Genomic DNA, 17998 nt, shown 5'->3' with positions numbered 1-17998 from the left:
TAAGTAAATGTTTTGTATTTCCTCCTCAAGTTCCTATATGACTGTGATTTCAATAGTGTGAGGATTTGCAACATCATCATGTAGTAAAACAAAACTTGCTTAAGAGAATTATTGTTGTTAGCTCTCAGATCATGACAAATTTTCTTCTACAGTTTTGTTTTCTGGTAATTGATAGGCTCAATTTGTGTGACCAAACGCGCACATGGTGTATTATCAATGCAGAAGGGTATTGCCAAGCTGCACAACATTCTTGAAGGTTTCATTGATGAGACTAATATATTATAATTTTGATGAGACTATTGGGGTTTGACCAAAATAGGAGGCTAAATTTCATTTAGGCAGAAACTTATATAACCATTTAGAGTTTTCTTTTTACAACAATTCAGAGCTTTATTTTATACGTTTGAATCAATCAAACCGAATACATGTCTTTTTCTTTGGTTCAATTGATAGGAACAATAGCTCTACATCTATTTATTAACATATAGTATTAGACATACTTAGAGCAACAAGGAAACATACATAAAGACACACCAATAATCACTCTTTCTGGAACACAATAGGGAGGGCACCGCCATCAAGAGCCAACGAAATCTTGCCATTCTCACGAATAACACCGACAGTTCCACATTCAAACTTACAAGTTGAGCACACCTCTGTAGGGCACCATTGAATGTTATAGACACCAATAGTTTGTGTCTGCACAATTCTAAAAAAGTTACCATATTGTCCAACAGTACTATCATCTCTTCCAGTGATAATCAGCCTCCTTCCACTTGTAGCGTCTTTCTCACCCAATCTCCATTGTGTTGACTGCGCACAATTCGACAAAGCTGCAAATGTTACTCTTAAGTCTCTGTTAAGCCTCACTTCGTCGTCATCATGATGAGGTGCAAAAGGAGTGAATACCACGGGAAAACCGAGTGTCGACTCAGCGTTGTCAAGACCAACATGCAGAGGGCACGGCGCATTTCCGCTGACAAAAGTAGCACCTCCTCCATTGCCTCTGATAGCAGGCCTAATAAAGTATTCCTCATCGTCCTCAACGGGTTCGCCACTTGTGTCGATAACAAATTGAGCTATTGATGCTGTTGCCATCAAAAGCCACATATGTGCTAGGATGAATATGGTGAAGGGTCTAGTTTGTTAAAGTTCAGAGAGAAACACAAAGTGACGGCTAGGGTTTCAATAATATTATAATAGCATTACTTAACAAAATAAGGATTACACTACAATTTATAATAATTCCTAATGGACTACTAAACTACTAACATATAAAGCCCAATACTTAAAGCCCTAATAATATTATTATCTAACACTTCCCCTCAAACTCACGATGCATTATCAGATAATCATCGAGAGTTTGTCAAACAAAAAACAAAAATCAAACTACTCTAACTAAATATTTTATTTCTAAAACTACCCCTCAAGCTAAAGCTTACTAAGCTTGGAGCTTGTTACAAATCAACCCGAAAATAAACTAAATTAACTAATAGCTTCAAATTCAACTTCTTCAGATTTCAGACTTCGAATTGTGAGTATTCCGTCACCGGATTCAATGTGAGTATTCCCTCACCGGATTCAATGTGAGTATTCCCTCACCGGATTCAATGTGAGTATTCCCTCACCGGATTCAATGTGAGTATTCCCTCACCGGATTCAAATTTCAAATTGTGAGTATTCCCTCACCGGATTCAATGTGAGTATTCCCTCACCGGATTCAATGTGAGTATTCCCTCACCGGATTCAAATTTCAAATTGTGAGTATTCCCTCACCGGATTCAATGTGAGTATTCCCTCACCGGATTCAATGTGAGTATTCCCTCACCGGATTCAATGTGAGTATTCCCTCACCGGATTCAAATTTCAAATTGTGAGTATTCCCTCACCGGATTCAATGTGAGTATTCCCTCACCGGATTCAATGTGAATATTCCCTCACCGGATTCAAATTTCAAATTGTGAGTATTCCCTCACCGGATTCAATGTGAGTATTCCCTCACCGGATTCAATGTGAGTATTCCCTCACCGGATTCAAATTTCAAATTGTGAGTATTCCCTCACCGGATTCAATGTGAGTATTCCCTCACCGGATTCAATGTGAGTATTCCCTCACCGGATTCAATGTGAGTATTCCCTCACCGGATTCAATGTGAGTATTCCCTCACCGGATTCAAATTTCAAATTGTGAGTATTCCCTCACCGGATTCAATGTGAGTATTCCCTCACCGGATTCAATGTGAGTATTCCCTCACCGGATTCAAATTTCAGATTGTGAGTATTCGCTCACCAGACAGACAGATTGCGAGCTTTCGCTCACCAGACAGACAGATTGCGAGCTTTCGCTCACCAGACATATTGTGAGTATTCCCTCACCGAGAATCAAAAGGGGGAGAAGCAATCAATCAGAAAGAGACCAATAGAAAGACAATCAATAAGAAGAAACCAAATTGTGAGCACTCGACTCACCATACAACCAAATTGTGAGTACTAGACCCACCAAACAAACAAATTCAAACAAATTTCCAAATTAATGGAACCAAACCAACGAAGCCAAAACAAATTGAACCGAACGAAACCAAATCAAGAGATACAAACCAATAAACACAGAACTAAACCAAGAAGGGAGAGTGACACAAACACAACCAGTGTCTAGAGTTCAAAAAAAAAACTTTTTTTACAACTAACACAAACGAAGTATGGCAGCCAGACATATCAAAATTGAAACTACACACTCACAACCAAAATGGTTTCTTTCAAATCACTTTGGTGTCATTCTAATTGTTCATGGGCAAACAATTAGCAACTAATAAAGAAACAAAAAATCCAACGGATAAAGAAGCAAACAATGAGAATACCAGCATAACAAAATTTTTCAATTTCTCACATATGGACCGAACAATTCTGACTAAGAAACATTACCGAACAAAACATATAGAGATGCAGTTGAACAAATCGAACAGAACGACAATCAACCAATTCGGACGACTAGCAAACATGTTCTCAAACTATTGAGAACTCAAAGCGGAAGCAACCAATGATTCAAGGTGGATCGAAACTAGCTCTAGATACCATGTTAAATATACTCGGATCTCATCCCCAAAAGCTAGCTCAAAGGGTGAGGTTGCCCTCACATATTTATACACTTCACATCCCGGGAACCTAAGCAATGTGGGACTTCAAACAATCTCCAACAACACAACAACATATTCAACACCCACCCTCACGCCTAGCGTGGTCCTGGGTCAAATGCCCACATTGCAGTCCTTAACCCGGCTCTGATACCATGTTAAAGTTCAGAGAGAAACACAAAGTGACGGCTAGGGTTTCAATAATATTATAATAGCATTACTTAACAAAATAAGGATTACAAAATAATTTATAATAATTCCTAATGGACTACTAAACTACTAACATATAAAGCCCAATACTTAAAGCCCTAATAATATTATTATCTAACATAGTTGACATGTTGTTAATTAGTTATGGATAAATGTAATAACTAACCTTGCTTACTCAAACTCAAGCTATAAGAAGATTTAGTGGTTTTGTGTTTTTGCTGCTCTCCTTTCTAGGGAAGGTATTTATAGGGACTGATCATGCATAGAAGATTAATAATTGGATAAAAGTCCAATTAATTAATTACATGACATTGTTTTATTGTACCTTCAGGGTCTAATACACAGCTATTAATTAATACATACATACATATATATTAATATATAAATCTTCGGTGGGAATAGGTTGTTTGTAAAGGATAAACAATTTACCTGTTTCATCCTTGTGATCATTCAATTTTTGTACAGATGGAAAAAAGGAAAAGGAAAATGGTGAAAATTTCCCTCGTTTTAATCGTCCAATGAAGGACCAAAACTGTGCACACACCAAAACTTTTCTAAACATACCATTTTTTGTACATAACTGAATAAAAAAAATATATTTCATTTTTGTTGTTTTTAATTTCTTGCTGTTAAAAGTTTTTAAATTTATAAAATGGACATTTGTGTCACTAGAAATTAAAGTCCCGTCTTATATTCACCGATGTGGCAGCAGCAGACGAACCAAAACACCGGGGGAGTTGGTGCCGATTTCCTACTAAACAAGCGAAGGAACTCTGAGTGATTGACCGATTATGTTTGTATAGGCACGCTTTTGAGCAATAAAATAGGGACTCGGTGCACGCGTGGTACACGAGCACGCACCAAGGAATAAAACGGGAAGTGCCCGAGAGATCAACGATATTTCGTTAAAGCTCTTGAATTTAGTTATATATCACCACCTATCTAAGCATTAGAGTTCCACGAGTCTGTACTAATTGGAGCACTCCAAAACTTACTATTATATTGTACACTGCATCCTTAAATAACCTCTCTGCCCGAATAAAACTTCTGTTATTGGGAGAAATAGAAAAACCATGGATCACATTAATGCTAAAAATTCACAACAAACAAATTGAAAACTATAGCTACAAGTAGAACAGATAATGCATATTAAATTATATGTATGTTGTAACAAACAAACAGATAATGTAATCTGAATCCAAGCAGTCAAGCACTTTAATTAAGTTTCATGCAATCAACTAAAACTCATAATATTCTTCAAAGCATTGTCATATATTTTCCAAGCATTCATTGCATAAACAACCGAATTACGCTACATAATAATAGTATAAAAGAGAGAACTTCCAATATTCTTCAAAGAATATGGCCTAACTGACTAACTATCATTGTCAATCAAATAAAAGTTGACATATCATAGAGCCCCTTATGCACGAAGATAACTTCAATTGCATTTGCTGCTTTGAAAGACATACACTCTTAATTGTCATGGTTTCTAGTACTTTTGAATGTTGCAAAATATATTTCGCCAATCCAAACTCATACTTGCTGCCTCTATAACCTCTAATGCAAAATGTTTTGAGCTGTAATGAAAGACATTCTGAAACAACGGGTGGATCGTTCCAATAATTGTTCCAGCAATCCTGTCAACGGTTCAAAAAAATATTTGTTTTTAAAAATTAAAATACATAAAATTAATAGTTACAAAGGAGGAAAATATTCCTAAACATGAACAAAACCTGAATGTAAAAATGTTGAAGTTTGGGGACATGTGGGAGAATTTCTAGCAACGGCGTGCACTCTTCTTCCGTGTAATGTTCAAAACATACCTCCGATTCGGTCAAATTTTCAATTTTTATATTTAGGTAGGTCAAATTTTGAAACATGGGTAGGTTTATCCAATTCGTCCATATCACCTGTATGTTTTGCAAATTTACACATATTTAAAAAATTCAAAATAGTAAGTTTGTATTGGAATTTATTTCTTTTATATTAAATATATAACTTTTTAATAAATAATTGTTATTTTTAAATAAAAAGATACTACTAACATGTGCTATATTGCACATTACAAACCCAATACTTATTTAGTGGCGCAACTTGTACGTTTACCTTTTATTCACGTGTAATTATATATATATATATATATATATATATATATATATATATATATATATATATATATATATATATATATATATATATATATATATATATATATATACCAAAAAAAATGCACCAACAGAATATGAAGATTCTAACAAAAATATTAACTTTATTCAAAAAAATAATATTAACTTTAAAATTATTATATCTTGAATTTCTAAAACACTTGGCAAAGATTTGAATTTTAAAATAGAGGGAGCATGGTATTCATACCTCTTCCATATGCAAAATCTTTGTCTTACAAACCAACGCCATTGGAGTGTTCAAACCAAAAATCCTTACTTTGACCAAATTAGATAAAGCATTCAAATTTTCTATTATGTTGTCCTTTATACCTGACAGGTATAACCCTGATTGCAAATTCTCTAAAATAGGACAACCAAGTAGAAATTTCATAATATATTCATGAGATATGAAATGAACACTATTCAAATGAAGAGTTTTGAGATGTGGAAAATCCACTTGATCAAAATGAAACGCTTGCATGTTTGTCAACGTAAGAACTTGAAGCATCTTAAAATTGAAAATGTGAGGAGGTAATTTGGTAAGACGTTTTTTATTGGCCATATTGCATCTACCGCATTTGAATTTAAATGAATGGATTGCATCATTTTTGTCTCGCAAAGTGAACGTTGAGCGAATAAAGTTGTGAAACTTACCGAAGTCTTTGAAGGTTTCATCATCAAAGTCGAGAGCAGGGACTAAGAGCCACACCGGTTTCCATCTCTTTGAAAGGACGCTTGTGGTTGCAGCCTGTTTAGTTGGGAGAAAGGAGAGAATGTGACATAGAATTGAATCCGGCAAGTCGTCAATCCTATTTGCCGTTGAAATTGACGGCATTGTAAAAGTCTGACCCGATAAGATCCGACCCCTTTTTATGAAGCTCAACCCGTGTAAAAGGATAGGGTTAATGGGCCGGCCCGATAGCCCGACCCTTTTTGACAGCTCTAGTCATTTCATCTGTGTACCCAAAAAAAATTAAAGTTTCTCTAATATTATAATATACTTTTTTATTGAAAAATCTTCCTTATTATTACCAACATGCAACGTAAAAAAATATGGATCAATTTATAATCAACAATCAAAAGTTTATATTTTTATCACAAACTCTCTCGTTGATTCTCACAAAAAAAATGCTTATGTGTCAACTTTTTATAGTCTCCCCAATATAATTAATTTAGTAATAATGATAAAATTAATATGACTTTAGTTTTTTTATAATCTATGAGATTTTTTAATTAATTTTTTTTTACAATTTCAATATTAAAATTTCCATAAAATTCATTCATTTGGAAGTTTTGGCCGCTGGTCTCTGTGAGTTTAGCTCAGTTGGTAGGGACATCACACTATATGTGTAGTAGTCAGAGTTCGAACCCCGAACACTCAACTTATTCATTTATAAAATGAAATTTTATAGTCATTAGATTACTTGACAAAAAATAAAAATTATCGCAGGCACTTATCATTTTCTTAAAAGCAAAATCTTGAATGGCAGTTATGATTTGTTTCATTTACTTTTATTTATTTTTTAAAATTGTGACAAACAAAATCTGTCAGTTATATATACTCCATCTTCACCATGTGATTTTGGATGGCAGTTATGATTTGTTTCATTTATTTTTTAAATTTTTTTTCAAAGAAACTCTTGAGTGATTTTGAAGCATGTGTTTGAAGTTTATACCAGTTCACCATCATCATCATCATCATCATCATCATCAATCTACCATGAATTCCAAACCCATTTACCATGAATTTAACATGCAAGTAGAAATTCAACAAACCTCTCCCTATCCTCCACGCAGTACAGCTTCAACCCATTTTTCATTTACCACCCAAAACCCTCAAATTCCAATTCCTCAAATTCTTCTCTTGCATGTACCAATTTCTTGCTTCTCATAATCATATGTGCTATGGTGAAACTAAGGTAAGAATAACAAACTTATTTTCTCCCTATTTCCTTCTAATTGCACGAGTCTTCTGTGATTAAGGTTTGATTAGAGTGTACAATGTGTATATGTATTTGTTAAAAGAAAATAGCATAATTTTTGTAACCAAAAAAAATAATAATAGAAAATAGCATAATTTTCAACGAGATTTAAAGTACTAAATTACCATGTAACTCATTTCAAATTGTTTTAAGTGCATTGTACACACTAGTAACAACTTGTTAATCACTAGATAACATAGTACCCTTGGATACTCGTGATATGAATATGGATAGGGAGGGGTATTTAGGATTATTATGAAATAACACTAGGACGTCTAGGAGTGTGATTAGGATAAGGAAATTTAGTTAAGGTTTCCCCTAATTGACCATTGGAAAACTAATTAAGGATAAGATTATTAGTCTATAATGATTACTTACTCCCCAATTAGTTCATAGTGCTTAATTTGATAAAAATTAACAGTTGATCAATATACTTGAATCTTAGTGCATACATTATTATGTACCGATTATAAATACATTTGTACATGGTCATTGAGGCGCCACACGAGCTTCGTATTATAGTCGATCGTGTTGGTTGGATTTCAAATTATAGAAATCCACATGGTAATTTAATTAAACATGTGAGGTAATTTCCGCGTCCAATTATCATACTTACAATTGGCCGGACACGCCGGCGTCTGAGACTACTCACCTCAAGTCGTCCGGGTAATAAAACGAACCAAGATTTATAAGTGGTATCAGAATCTGGTTTCGATCGAGGGACCTGTGGGTTATAATCCAAAAAGAACTGAGTTTCAATCCTAAACAGCTTTTGTGTTATTCAAATGTCTTAGGAGATATAAAAACATTTCAGGGCTCCACCTAATAAGCTTTTATAGGATATTTGGTCTTTATCAGAATCAGAAAATGTTAACTTAGCTTAGCTTTTAGCTTCCTTGCAAGTTTCATTTCTATTTGCATTATATTTCAGTTAGTTCTTTCATGTTGCTTCGTTGTCATTGAGTTGGTGATCATGACATTTATAAAGTTTTCTTGTAAATAAAGCTTGACACTGTATTCTTTAGATTCATTAGATGAATTTACGAGTTTTGATAGTATCGTATATTTATTTTTGTGTTAATCCTTTATTCTTAGGCTCTACAGTGAGATAAATAAAGTTTAATAAAAAATTGTTTCACTCAGAAATAAAAATCAAGTTCTCCTGAATAATTATTTTTTAATAAAATTTATTAATTATTTGAGCTCAATATCTTAGTTTAATATCATCATATATAAAGTTTGCCATTGTATTTATCTTCATCTGGGTCTCGTAATTAACAACTTAGATGCTCTTCAAATGATTAGAAGAAATAATATGCAGGTTATGTTCATATCCTGTTTTTATTTTTTATTTTTGACAGCATTATTCTAAAATGGGTTAGTGACATTCATTCAAGTACACGTCAGGGAATTATTATCCAATTTAAAATTTAATGAATTTAATTAATTGATTTGATAAATAACGATTCTAAAATTTAATTAATTTAATTAATTGATTTGATAAATAACGCTTCTAAATGATAAATAGTAATTAATATAAATAATTGTTGATATGCGACCACAAATACTATTGGATAAAAACATTCCAGCCTCTTTATTTTTAGTCAAACAGTTTCTACCATAAATAGGAGTATTGAGTTTGACAATTGACAATCCTCTAATTTTCCTTCTCATAAATTTTGTGAGATTTTTGTACTCCAATTGCTTCATAGATTCTCTTAATTTATTTATTTTTGACAAATAATTCTCTTAATTTTTATTTTATTTGATTTTGCACTTCTTTTATAAAAAAAATTTAAAAAAAAATGGTTTTACGTTGATTAATGTGTATGGTAGAGTTTTAATTTATCAAGTTTTTGTTTTTATTTTTGTTTAGGTGAGTGAAAATACTTATGTTTAAGGAAACAAATTAAATTTGAACACCTTAATATTATTTGATCCTATCCCATCAAATAGTTGTCTTATTCGTAAAGAAATATAAATTTTTTTTTTTTTTTGAAGCAATAAATTATTTTTTTTGTTACATAAAGAAATATAAAATTAAAAGGCCTTAAAAAAAAAAGTATATAATTATTGTGTCTGCATTAATTAACACTCCCAAAAATCAGCAAAACATATAGTAAACCTACGTGTAACACAGTCATACAAATTATAACCTGAAACCAAACGGATAATGATCGTGATCCTTTATTTGAAGACATGATCGTGATCCTCTCACCTAATAAATACACATAATTGTGATTCATTATTTTCCAAAAGTGTTCCCGCATTATAAATTCACCAAAAACTCTTCCTCAAACCACGTAATTTTTCTTTTCTTTCTCAACCAAATTTCTCCAATGGATTACACCAATTCATCCCTTAATGTAGAGTCTGCTGCTATATCTAAACCCACCCCTCTCCGTAAGATTGCCGCGGTGGCGACTATAGGCGCCGGCATACAATTTGGTTGGGCTCTACAACTCTCCCTACTCACACCCTACATCCAACTCCTCGGAGTACCACACAAATGGGCAGCCAACATTTGGCTATGCGGCCCAATTTCTGGCATGATTGTCCAGCCACTCGTCGGTTACTATAGTGACCGAAGTCATTCACGTTTCGGTCGCCGTCGCCCTTACATCTTCTTTGGCTCTATATCAGTCGCTCTTGCTGTCTTTTTCATTGGCTTTGCTTCAGATATCGGTCATGCTTTAGGCGATGATCTGACCCAAAAGACACGTACTCGTGCCGTTGTCATATTTATCGTAGGCTTTTGGATACTAGATGTTGCCAACAATATGCTCCAAGGACCATGTCGTGCCTTCATCGGTGACCTCGCTGATGGTGATCACTCTCGAATGAGAACGGGTATGTCTTTGTTCTCTTTCTTCATAGCCATCGGTAATGTCCTTGGTTATGCTGCTGGATCTTACGGCAATCTCTACAAAATATTCCCTTTTACGGAAACCAAAGCATGTGACGTCTTTTGCGCCAATCTCAAAACATGTTTCTTTTTCTCAATTTTTCTTCTTGCCATAGTCTCTACCTTCGCTCTACTTTATGTAGAAGACATTCCACTAACATCAAAGCCAGAAATTCAATTAGCACCAGAGGTAATTAATTTTGTGTTATGAGTTGTTTTATTTTATTTTATTTTATAACAGTCAATATTAATATTGTTAGTAATTGCTAGGATGACCCCGGCTGCTTCGGACAGTTATTAGAAGCATTTCACGGATTGAAGAAACCGATGTGGATGTTGCTGTTAGTAACAGCTGTTAATTGGGTAGCATGGTTCCCATTCTTTTTGTTCAACACTGATTGGATGGGCCATGAAGTGTATGGTGGAAAATCCGGCGACAAGGCTTATGCCACCGGTGTACGTGCTGGAGCATTGGGGCTAATGATTCAGGCAGTTGTGCTTGCTGTAATGTCATTGGCAGTTGAACCGTTGAGCCGTCTTGTTGGTGGAGCTAAGAGGCTGTGGGGAATGGTTAATATTATTTTTGCTATTGCACTTGCTATGACGGTTGTCATCACCAAGGCAGCGGAAAATGAACGGCACAGCAGCACCGGAGGGACACCGTCTATGGGCGTTAAGGCTGGGGCGTTCAGTTTCTTTGCCATTGTTGGAGTCCCTCTTGCGGTAATTTTCCTTTAATTTTTAGTTACTACTTATTCCTCCATATTTTGTTTGTATTTTTCATTTGATTGCTTTTCATTAACTGATTTGGAAAACGTATCAATTTATGAATATTATTATATTTTTTATTTTTATTTTGTTCAATAATTATTAATATTTTTTTATTTGTCAATTTGTCAATTTTTATGATACATGTATAAAAAAAAAAGTTCATACATACATAGTATAGTAATTAAACCATAAACTTGTAACCAAACAAATAAATAAATCATAAACTGATACATTTTTATGAATGGTTGTGCAGATTAATTTCAGTGTCCCGTTTGCTTTAGCATCTATCTATTCTAGCTCAGCAGGGGCCGGGCAAGGTAAAACAACACCAATACACTACACATTTTTAAAACTACATTCATAATTTTTCTCTAATGATGATGCTTTGAAATTTCAGGTTTATCTTTGGGAGTCCTCAATCTTGCAATTGTCATTCCACAAGTAAGATTTCATTCGCTTCATACATTTATCGCTTCATTACTTAATTAATTTCCTAACAATTCACACGCATTCACATTCAGATGATAGTATCGGCAGTAAGTGGACCGGTTGATTCTTTGTTTGGTGGTGGTAACTTGCCTATGTTTGTGGTGGGTGCCGTGGCAGCAGTCATCAGCAGTGTATTGGCATTTATCCTTCTGCCTAAGCAGGAACATACGGCCAAGGCTACAACTGTGACTGGTGGTTTTCATTAACTAACAGAGTTTAAATGTTTCGTTTTAATTCTTTTATATGTGTGGTGAATTATTGAACATCTTGATTTTAAATTTGATACTAGTAGTAATTTCATTCTCAACCTCTTTGTATTTGGTTGACTTAGGCCCAGTTGAGCTTTAGTTTCTTTATCCATATAATGTCTTTATTCAACAACAAAAAGAAATATATTCAATTTTGTTTGTGGTAACAATATAAATATGTTCATTTGATGAAATAGAAACATTTCTCAACTGAATCTTGTGAGACAAATGCCTATTCAAGTTATTTTGATTAATCACAAGAATATATCCTCACTTGTTGGAATACTTGAAATACTAATTTCAACTATTTCATTGAATTCAGAGCATGTTCAATGGCAAGATGATAGAATTTGTGAATTACTATTTTAACAGGCATTTTTGTAGCAAAGAGCATTGAAACATAAATTTGTCTATGATATATGTGCATAAAAGTTTATTTATCTATTTGATTCTTTAACCTTTTTTTCAAAAAGAAAATAATATATTTTTAGTCTTCCCTCTTTAAAATTATTTGCAATTAATGATTCTTTCTTAAAAATTATTTTTAATTGTAGTAAACAAACAAACAAATTTTCCTTCTCTTAAGAGTAATAATAAATAAGGGTTAAATAACTTAATGGTCCCTAATAGTTTTTCAGAATTTTGTTATTAATTCTAAAGATTTTTTTTTGCACATTTTGGTCCTTTTAGTATTTTTTTTATTATGATTTTTGGTCCATTCTTTTCATTCAACTTGTGTATATCATTTGAAATTTTAATTTTTTTTTTGCGGTTATGTTTAGTATATTATATGAATCTCTCTTGCAAAAGTTTAAATTTTTTTACAAGAGATGAATTAAATATAATTTTTTTTAGTTTTATGCACATAAAAATTCATAAATAATTGATCTTACGTTAAAAAATTATAAATTTTGATCGGAATTGCTTTTATAATATTATAAACATGAATACAAAAAACCATTCAAAAAAGTGAAATTGTACAAGAGTTTGATTAAAATTAGGGACCAAATATTGTGATAGAAATTTTTTCAAAGACAAAAAAATGTGAAAATAATCTTTAGGACTAAAACAAAATTCTGAAAACTATAAGGACCATTTAGTTATTTAACCCAATAAATAATTACTAGTCAAATCATTGATTAGATATTTTATTTGATTATACAATAAATAAATTAAAAGTTAAATATGTTTTTGTCCTAAAGAAAAAAAATTCTAAGTTAATTCTTACTTAATATTTATTGTTTTTTAATTCTGTAAAATTTTCTTCCATGCAACTCTAGTTTGATCTAAAATTAAATCTTTGTTATTCTATTTAAGTTTTGAATATCTTTTACTAAAATTTAATAAAACTAAATATATTTTGTTAACGTCAAAACTTCAAAATATGAATAAAGAAGTTAAAAAAAAAAGAAATTATAAAATTTAGAAGTTAAAATCAAACAATTAAAATTTGATTAACATTGTTCTCATGTAGTTTTTCGATTGTCCTATTTGTAAACTGTTGTTTTTTTTAGCATATCTTGTGCTGAGGCATGATGAAATATTTGGGTAATCAATATATTTCATTTTTATGAAATCTAACAACTGTGAAATCTCGGAATAAAACCGCCTTTTAAGACCATTAAAAAACTTATAAAAATAAATAAATAAAAAGAAAGAGATCATTGTAAATTATGCAGTACAATAATAAGCACGTTTTTGTACCAAAAAATAATAAGCACGTTTGAAAGTGGAAGAAGAAGATTAGTTGAGACAGAAAGCGCGGGAGACTGACTGTCTGGTAGACTACCGCCAACCCCCACCCTTCTCTCTCTCTCTCTCTCAAATCTATCACCACACAATGTGGAGAGGAAGTTGCAATTGAGGAGCATGCATGGAGATTGCAGCAGCACCATTCATCCGTAATTTACGGTGGTGCGACAATATCATCAGCAACTCCACTACTTTCCAGTCTTGTATTTTCTACTTCCTCTCTTTAGCTTATGCTCTCGTCTCCTTCGTCGCACTCGTAAGTAACAAACAACTACTCTTTTCATTTTCATTTTCATTTTCATACCTCCATTTTCTAATGTTGTTACTTAATTCCTCCTCTCACTCAACAGTTTCAATTGCTAAGAATTGAACTTAGAGTACCTCAATATGGATGGACTACGCAGAAAATCTTTCATCTCATGAATTTCATCGTCAACGGAGGTAACATTTTTTCATCTTTTTTTCTGCATTGGAAATTCCGATTTTTTATTTATTTTTCTATTTTAATATTGTTGCAGTGCGTGCTCTGGTTTTTGGATTACACAAGCTAGTTTTTCTTTTGCATCCTAAGGTTAATTCATTTTGCCTAAATATTTGATTTTGACTATAATGTTGACCCTGATTTGTATATACCGAGTCTTGTTTCTTCAATTAGGTTTTCATTTTGGTACTATTAGATCTGCCAGGACTACTGTTTTTTTCAACATATACTCTTTTAGTTCTTTTTTGGGCTGAAATTTATCATCAGGCAAGTCAAATCAAACTTCTCGATTTTTGCATTCGGAATTATACATTTTAACTGTGTTTCGACTAATTTTGTTAGGAAATTATTTTATTTAATTTTATTCCAATCACTCAACAGGCAAGGAGTTTACCAACTGATAAGCTCAGGATAATTTATATTTCAATTAATGCTGCCTTGTATATTATCCAGGTATCTATCTAATGTTCTTCTAATGCACGATTATATAGGTCTACGCTATTTGGCATTTTATACTTCCTAGTTTCCACACCCAATACATTTTTTATGCAAACATTACACCAATGCACAATGACATATCTCTTACTGCAAGATGGTTGCATTTGCGCAATCATCTGGGTGTCTGTCTCCACTCTTCAACCACCACTTTTTCTGGAATGAATAAGTAGTGGTGTGGTGACAAGTATGGAAGGGAAAATCAGGCAGTTTTAATTCAAGTTCTTGTGGTCTCTATAAATATCATGACTTGTGAATTTGTTGGTTGGAAACTTGTGTATATTGATTATATTATATACTGAATGTTAAACGAATCAACAATGATTTATTTAATTTGAAAATGATTATCAGGCAATTCGATCACTTTCAATTTTACACTGTAATGACAATTTACTTATATCTAATTTCTTCAACATGCATATCATGCTAGGCATATATCTGTCATTGTTTCGATGCAAAAAGGAACAGTGCTATAATAGTTAACAATAATGATCATAATACTAAAGTGTGGCTTTGGATTTAGATTGGTATTTGGATATACCTCTCGATAGATGACAACAGTGTTGTGGAGTTCTTTGGAAAGATATTTATTGCAGGTTAGCATTATAATCTAAGATTGTTTTATATTTCATACACTTGAGAGCTTAGGATTGAGTTTTGCTACCTTAAAATAATACATTTCTATATGCATGTAATTTTTTTTAAAATTAAATTTTCTTTTCCTTTTTCAGGTGTGTCATTTGTGGCTGCACTAGGCTTCTTGCTCTATGGAGGAAGGTGAGGCTTCTGCATCTTGTCTACTTGCAATGATTTATGAAATATTTCTGCACTAGACTTCTTACTCTCTGTTAATTCATGGTTTACATCATCATTCTTTCTTATTTCTGCCTTGAACATCAAACGTTTCTAGATTATTTTGCATGCTGAGGCATTTCCCAATTGAATCTAAAGGGAGAAGGAAGAAACTTCATGAGGTATGAACACTTTCTTCTCAGTGTGTCTATTTGATATTATGCCATAGTGACAGTGCAAATCATGTTCCGTCATAATACTGAAAAGCTCATTTGAGTTGTACTTACTACACCTTTCTTCTGTAAATAGGCACCTTATTAAATTCGGTTTCCTCGTGATATTTAGCAATATTGCTTACTTTGCCAATTTGGCATGTGTGTGCCAAATTGGCAAAAAGACACACAAGATACCGAGGTTTTGGGAAATGGCATGGCAGAGTGTTTTATGGATTAGTCGTTATTCTTAAAGTAGAAAAGTATGGATTTTTTTGCATTTGTAAGAAGTCCAAAATGTCTTCCAGTTAATTCAAAATGAAAGATAGCTAAATGTTCTGTAAATGTTTAGATGTCAACTTCTGTTTTGGCCGTGAATGAGAAGATCAGCTAAATTTTCGTATCTCATGATGTGTTTCTCTCCTGCCTTTGTCCATTCCATTGTCACACTCAAAGGATAAACCGCATGCACTCTTTTACCTCCTTTACCAGTTTCTTTATCTCACGTTTTGTTTTTCCTCTGTGAAATTCAAAATATAATCCACTGCTGAAAATTTTCAAGCAAATGATGGGAAGGAATGAGTCGTGCATTTGCATTTACGTGCAATTAGATGTGCTATATAAACGTAATAAGCTTTATCTAGCTCACTCATTTTCTGATTAACAATCCCTTTTGAACAAAAAGTTTAAACTCTATATACCGGTCAATAAATATCATCTTTTTATGAACTGGGAAGACCCCTTTTTGCTTTTCATCTTCTGTTATGTTCCAAGCAGATAACAAAATGAATTGTTATCTCAATATTACTTGTATTGTATTCACTTAACATGGGATCTGTGTTACAGGTCGGATCTGTTACAGCCATCTGTTTCACCTGTTTTCTACTACGATGTGTTATGGTAACTTATTTGCCTTTGTTATTATAGCTATCTTTAGTGTTTTATTTATAAAGTCCTATGTAAAGATGATTTTTAGGGAAAAGGGAAGGCAGAGGCCTTAAGCCTTTGTCACGGCACATGAACTATAAAGTTACGGTTAAATCTGAATAACAGTTTGTATGGTATAGACTACTTTCTTTCTTAATCATACATTTGATATACACGCAGGGTTTTTTGTCTGCATTTGATTCAGATGCATCTCTTGATGTTTTGGATCATCCTATTTTGGACTTGGTCTACTACATGGTAAATTGCTCAAGTATTCCTTTTAGTTGATGGTCACCATTATTGAGTTTCTCGCTTTCTTGGAATATGGCATTGACTTTTCACATTTCAAAATACAGCTGGTTGAGGTCCTGCCTTCAGCTTTAGTCCTCTACATCCTGCGCAAATTGCCCCCGAGGAGGATATCAGCACAATATCACGCTATTCACTAGCTGCAGTTCATTGTTAATTTGCTGATTGGATGATTTTAATGATTCTTTGTTATATACTTTGAAGTTCAATTGGAGAAACAGATAAAGAAAAAGGATCTCAATATAGTCTCACAGCAGCCGTTCTTACTTCTTACAAGGGTGATACTCAACAACTCTTGCCTGGGAAATGATAATTTAAATTCAAGTTTTGTAGGGTGGAGGACATGCCATGACAAGTCACAAGAGCCAGTGACTTTCTGCACTCATTTTTATATTAACCAACCCCTTGCTTGAGGGGTCGGGGTATATATTATCATTATCAGGGAAAATGCAAATTTTTATATAGGCTGATTGTTAGTTTGAGGTACAAGTTTGCAGTGATGCATCCATTTCATGATGCAATAATTTGTTTGAAGTTTTTGTAGGTACTTTGCCTCTGACCCTTGTTTAGTAATATATAATTATAATATATAATACAAATCCGTGCATAAAGAGGCTTTTATTATTATTATTATTATTATTATTATTATTATTATTATTATTATTATTATTATTATTATTATTATTATTATTATTATTATTATTGAGATCTTCTCTTGTACCTTTTCCCCTCTCAATTGAAATAAAATAAGTACAAAGTGAAGGGCACCCTATAACATGTATTAATAAGAGACATTTTGTTGTTCAATGCAATTGAGTGTCTGACTATTTTCAACACTCTTAATTCTGAAAAGTAAATAATGAAAATACATGCAAGTCAAAAACATAAAAACACACATCACGTTATCTTGTGATCAACCTGTAACTGTAAATGTAAGCATTCACATCGTTCGTATGAAAGTGCTAGGAAAGAAAATTACGGAAACCAATGAATGAATTTTGACTAATTGATTTTTGTAATTTTCTTTTCTCTCACTTTCTTTTCGTCATACCAAACGGACCCTAATGAATCCAACATATTTTCGCAAGAGGAGTGCCGGGAAATCTTTATTTTGAACATCTTTCTAA

General features: G+C 32.8%; 4 protein-coding genes across 4 annotated transcripts; 2 read left to right on the top strand and 2 right to left on the bottom strand.

Annotated features, from left to right (window-relative positions):
- Positions 1-456: 456 nt before the first annotated feature.
- LOC123904645 (kunitz type trypsin inhibitor 104-like) lies at positions 457-2998 on the bottom strand. Its single transcript, XM_045954280.1, has 2 exons — positions 2922-2998; positions 457-1138 (listed from the first exon to the last, which is right to left on the bottom strand). Exons 1-2 carry the CDS (start codon positions 2996-2998, stop codon positions 541-543), a joined length of 675 nt encoding a protein of 224 aa, XP_045810236.1. The 3' UTR covers positions 457-540.
- A 2712-nt stretch (positions 2999-5710) lies between these two features.
- Positions 5711-6343, bottom strand: LOC123904644 (F-box/FBD/LRR-repeat protein At5g22700-like). Its single transcript, XM_045954279.1, has one exon. It carries the CDS (start codon positions 6341-6343, stop codon positions 5711-5713), a length of 633 nt encoding a protein of 210 aa, XP_045810235.1.
- A 3404-nt stretch (positions 6344-9747) lies between these two features.
- LOC123908267 (sucrose transport protein SUC8-like) lies at positions 9748-12127 on the top strand. The gene is made up of 5 exons (XM_045958855.1): positions 9748-10585; positions 10666-11118; positions 11420-11483; positions 11564-11607; positions 11688-12127. Exons 1-5 carry the CDS (start codon positions 9830-9832, stop codon positions 11859-11861), a joined length of 1491 nt encoding a protein of 496 aa, XP_045814811.1. The 5' UTR covers positions 9748-9829; the 3' UTR covers positions 11862-12127.
- Positions 12128-13662: 1535 nt separating this feature from the next.
- Positions 13663-17481, top strand: LOC123908688 (tobamovirus multiplication protein 1). The gene is made up of 11 exons (XM_045959404.1): positions 13663-13911; positions 14006-14096; positions 14174-14226; positions 14311-14403; positions 14518-14589; positions 15155-15227; positions 15363-15408; positions 15542-15605; positions 16482-16535; positions 16743-16820; positions 16919-17481. The coding sequence occupies exons 1-11, from the start codon at positions 13777-13779 to the stop codon at positions 17009-17011; spliced, it is 852 nt and encodes a 283-aa protein (XP_045815360.1). The 5' UTR covers positions 13663-13776; the 3' UTR covers positions 17012-17481.
- Positions 17482-17998: the final 517 nt, after the last annotated feature.

Source organism: Trifolium pratense, linkage group LG2, assembly GCF_020283565.1.
Source record: "Trifolium pratense cultivar HEN17-A07 linkage group LG2, ARS_RC_1.1, whole genome shotgun sequence".
Taxonomy (NCBI): domain Eukaryota; kingdom Viridiplantae; phylum Streptophyta; class Magnoliopsida; order Fabales; family Fabaceae; genus Trifolium; species Trifolium pratense.
Note: the sequence above shows the minus strand (reverse complement) of the source record. Positions and strands in the feature narration are given on the sequence as shown.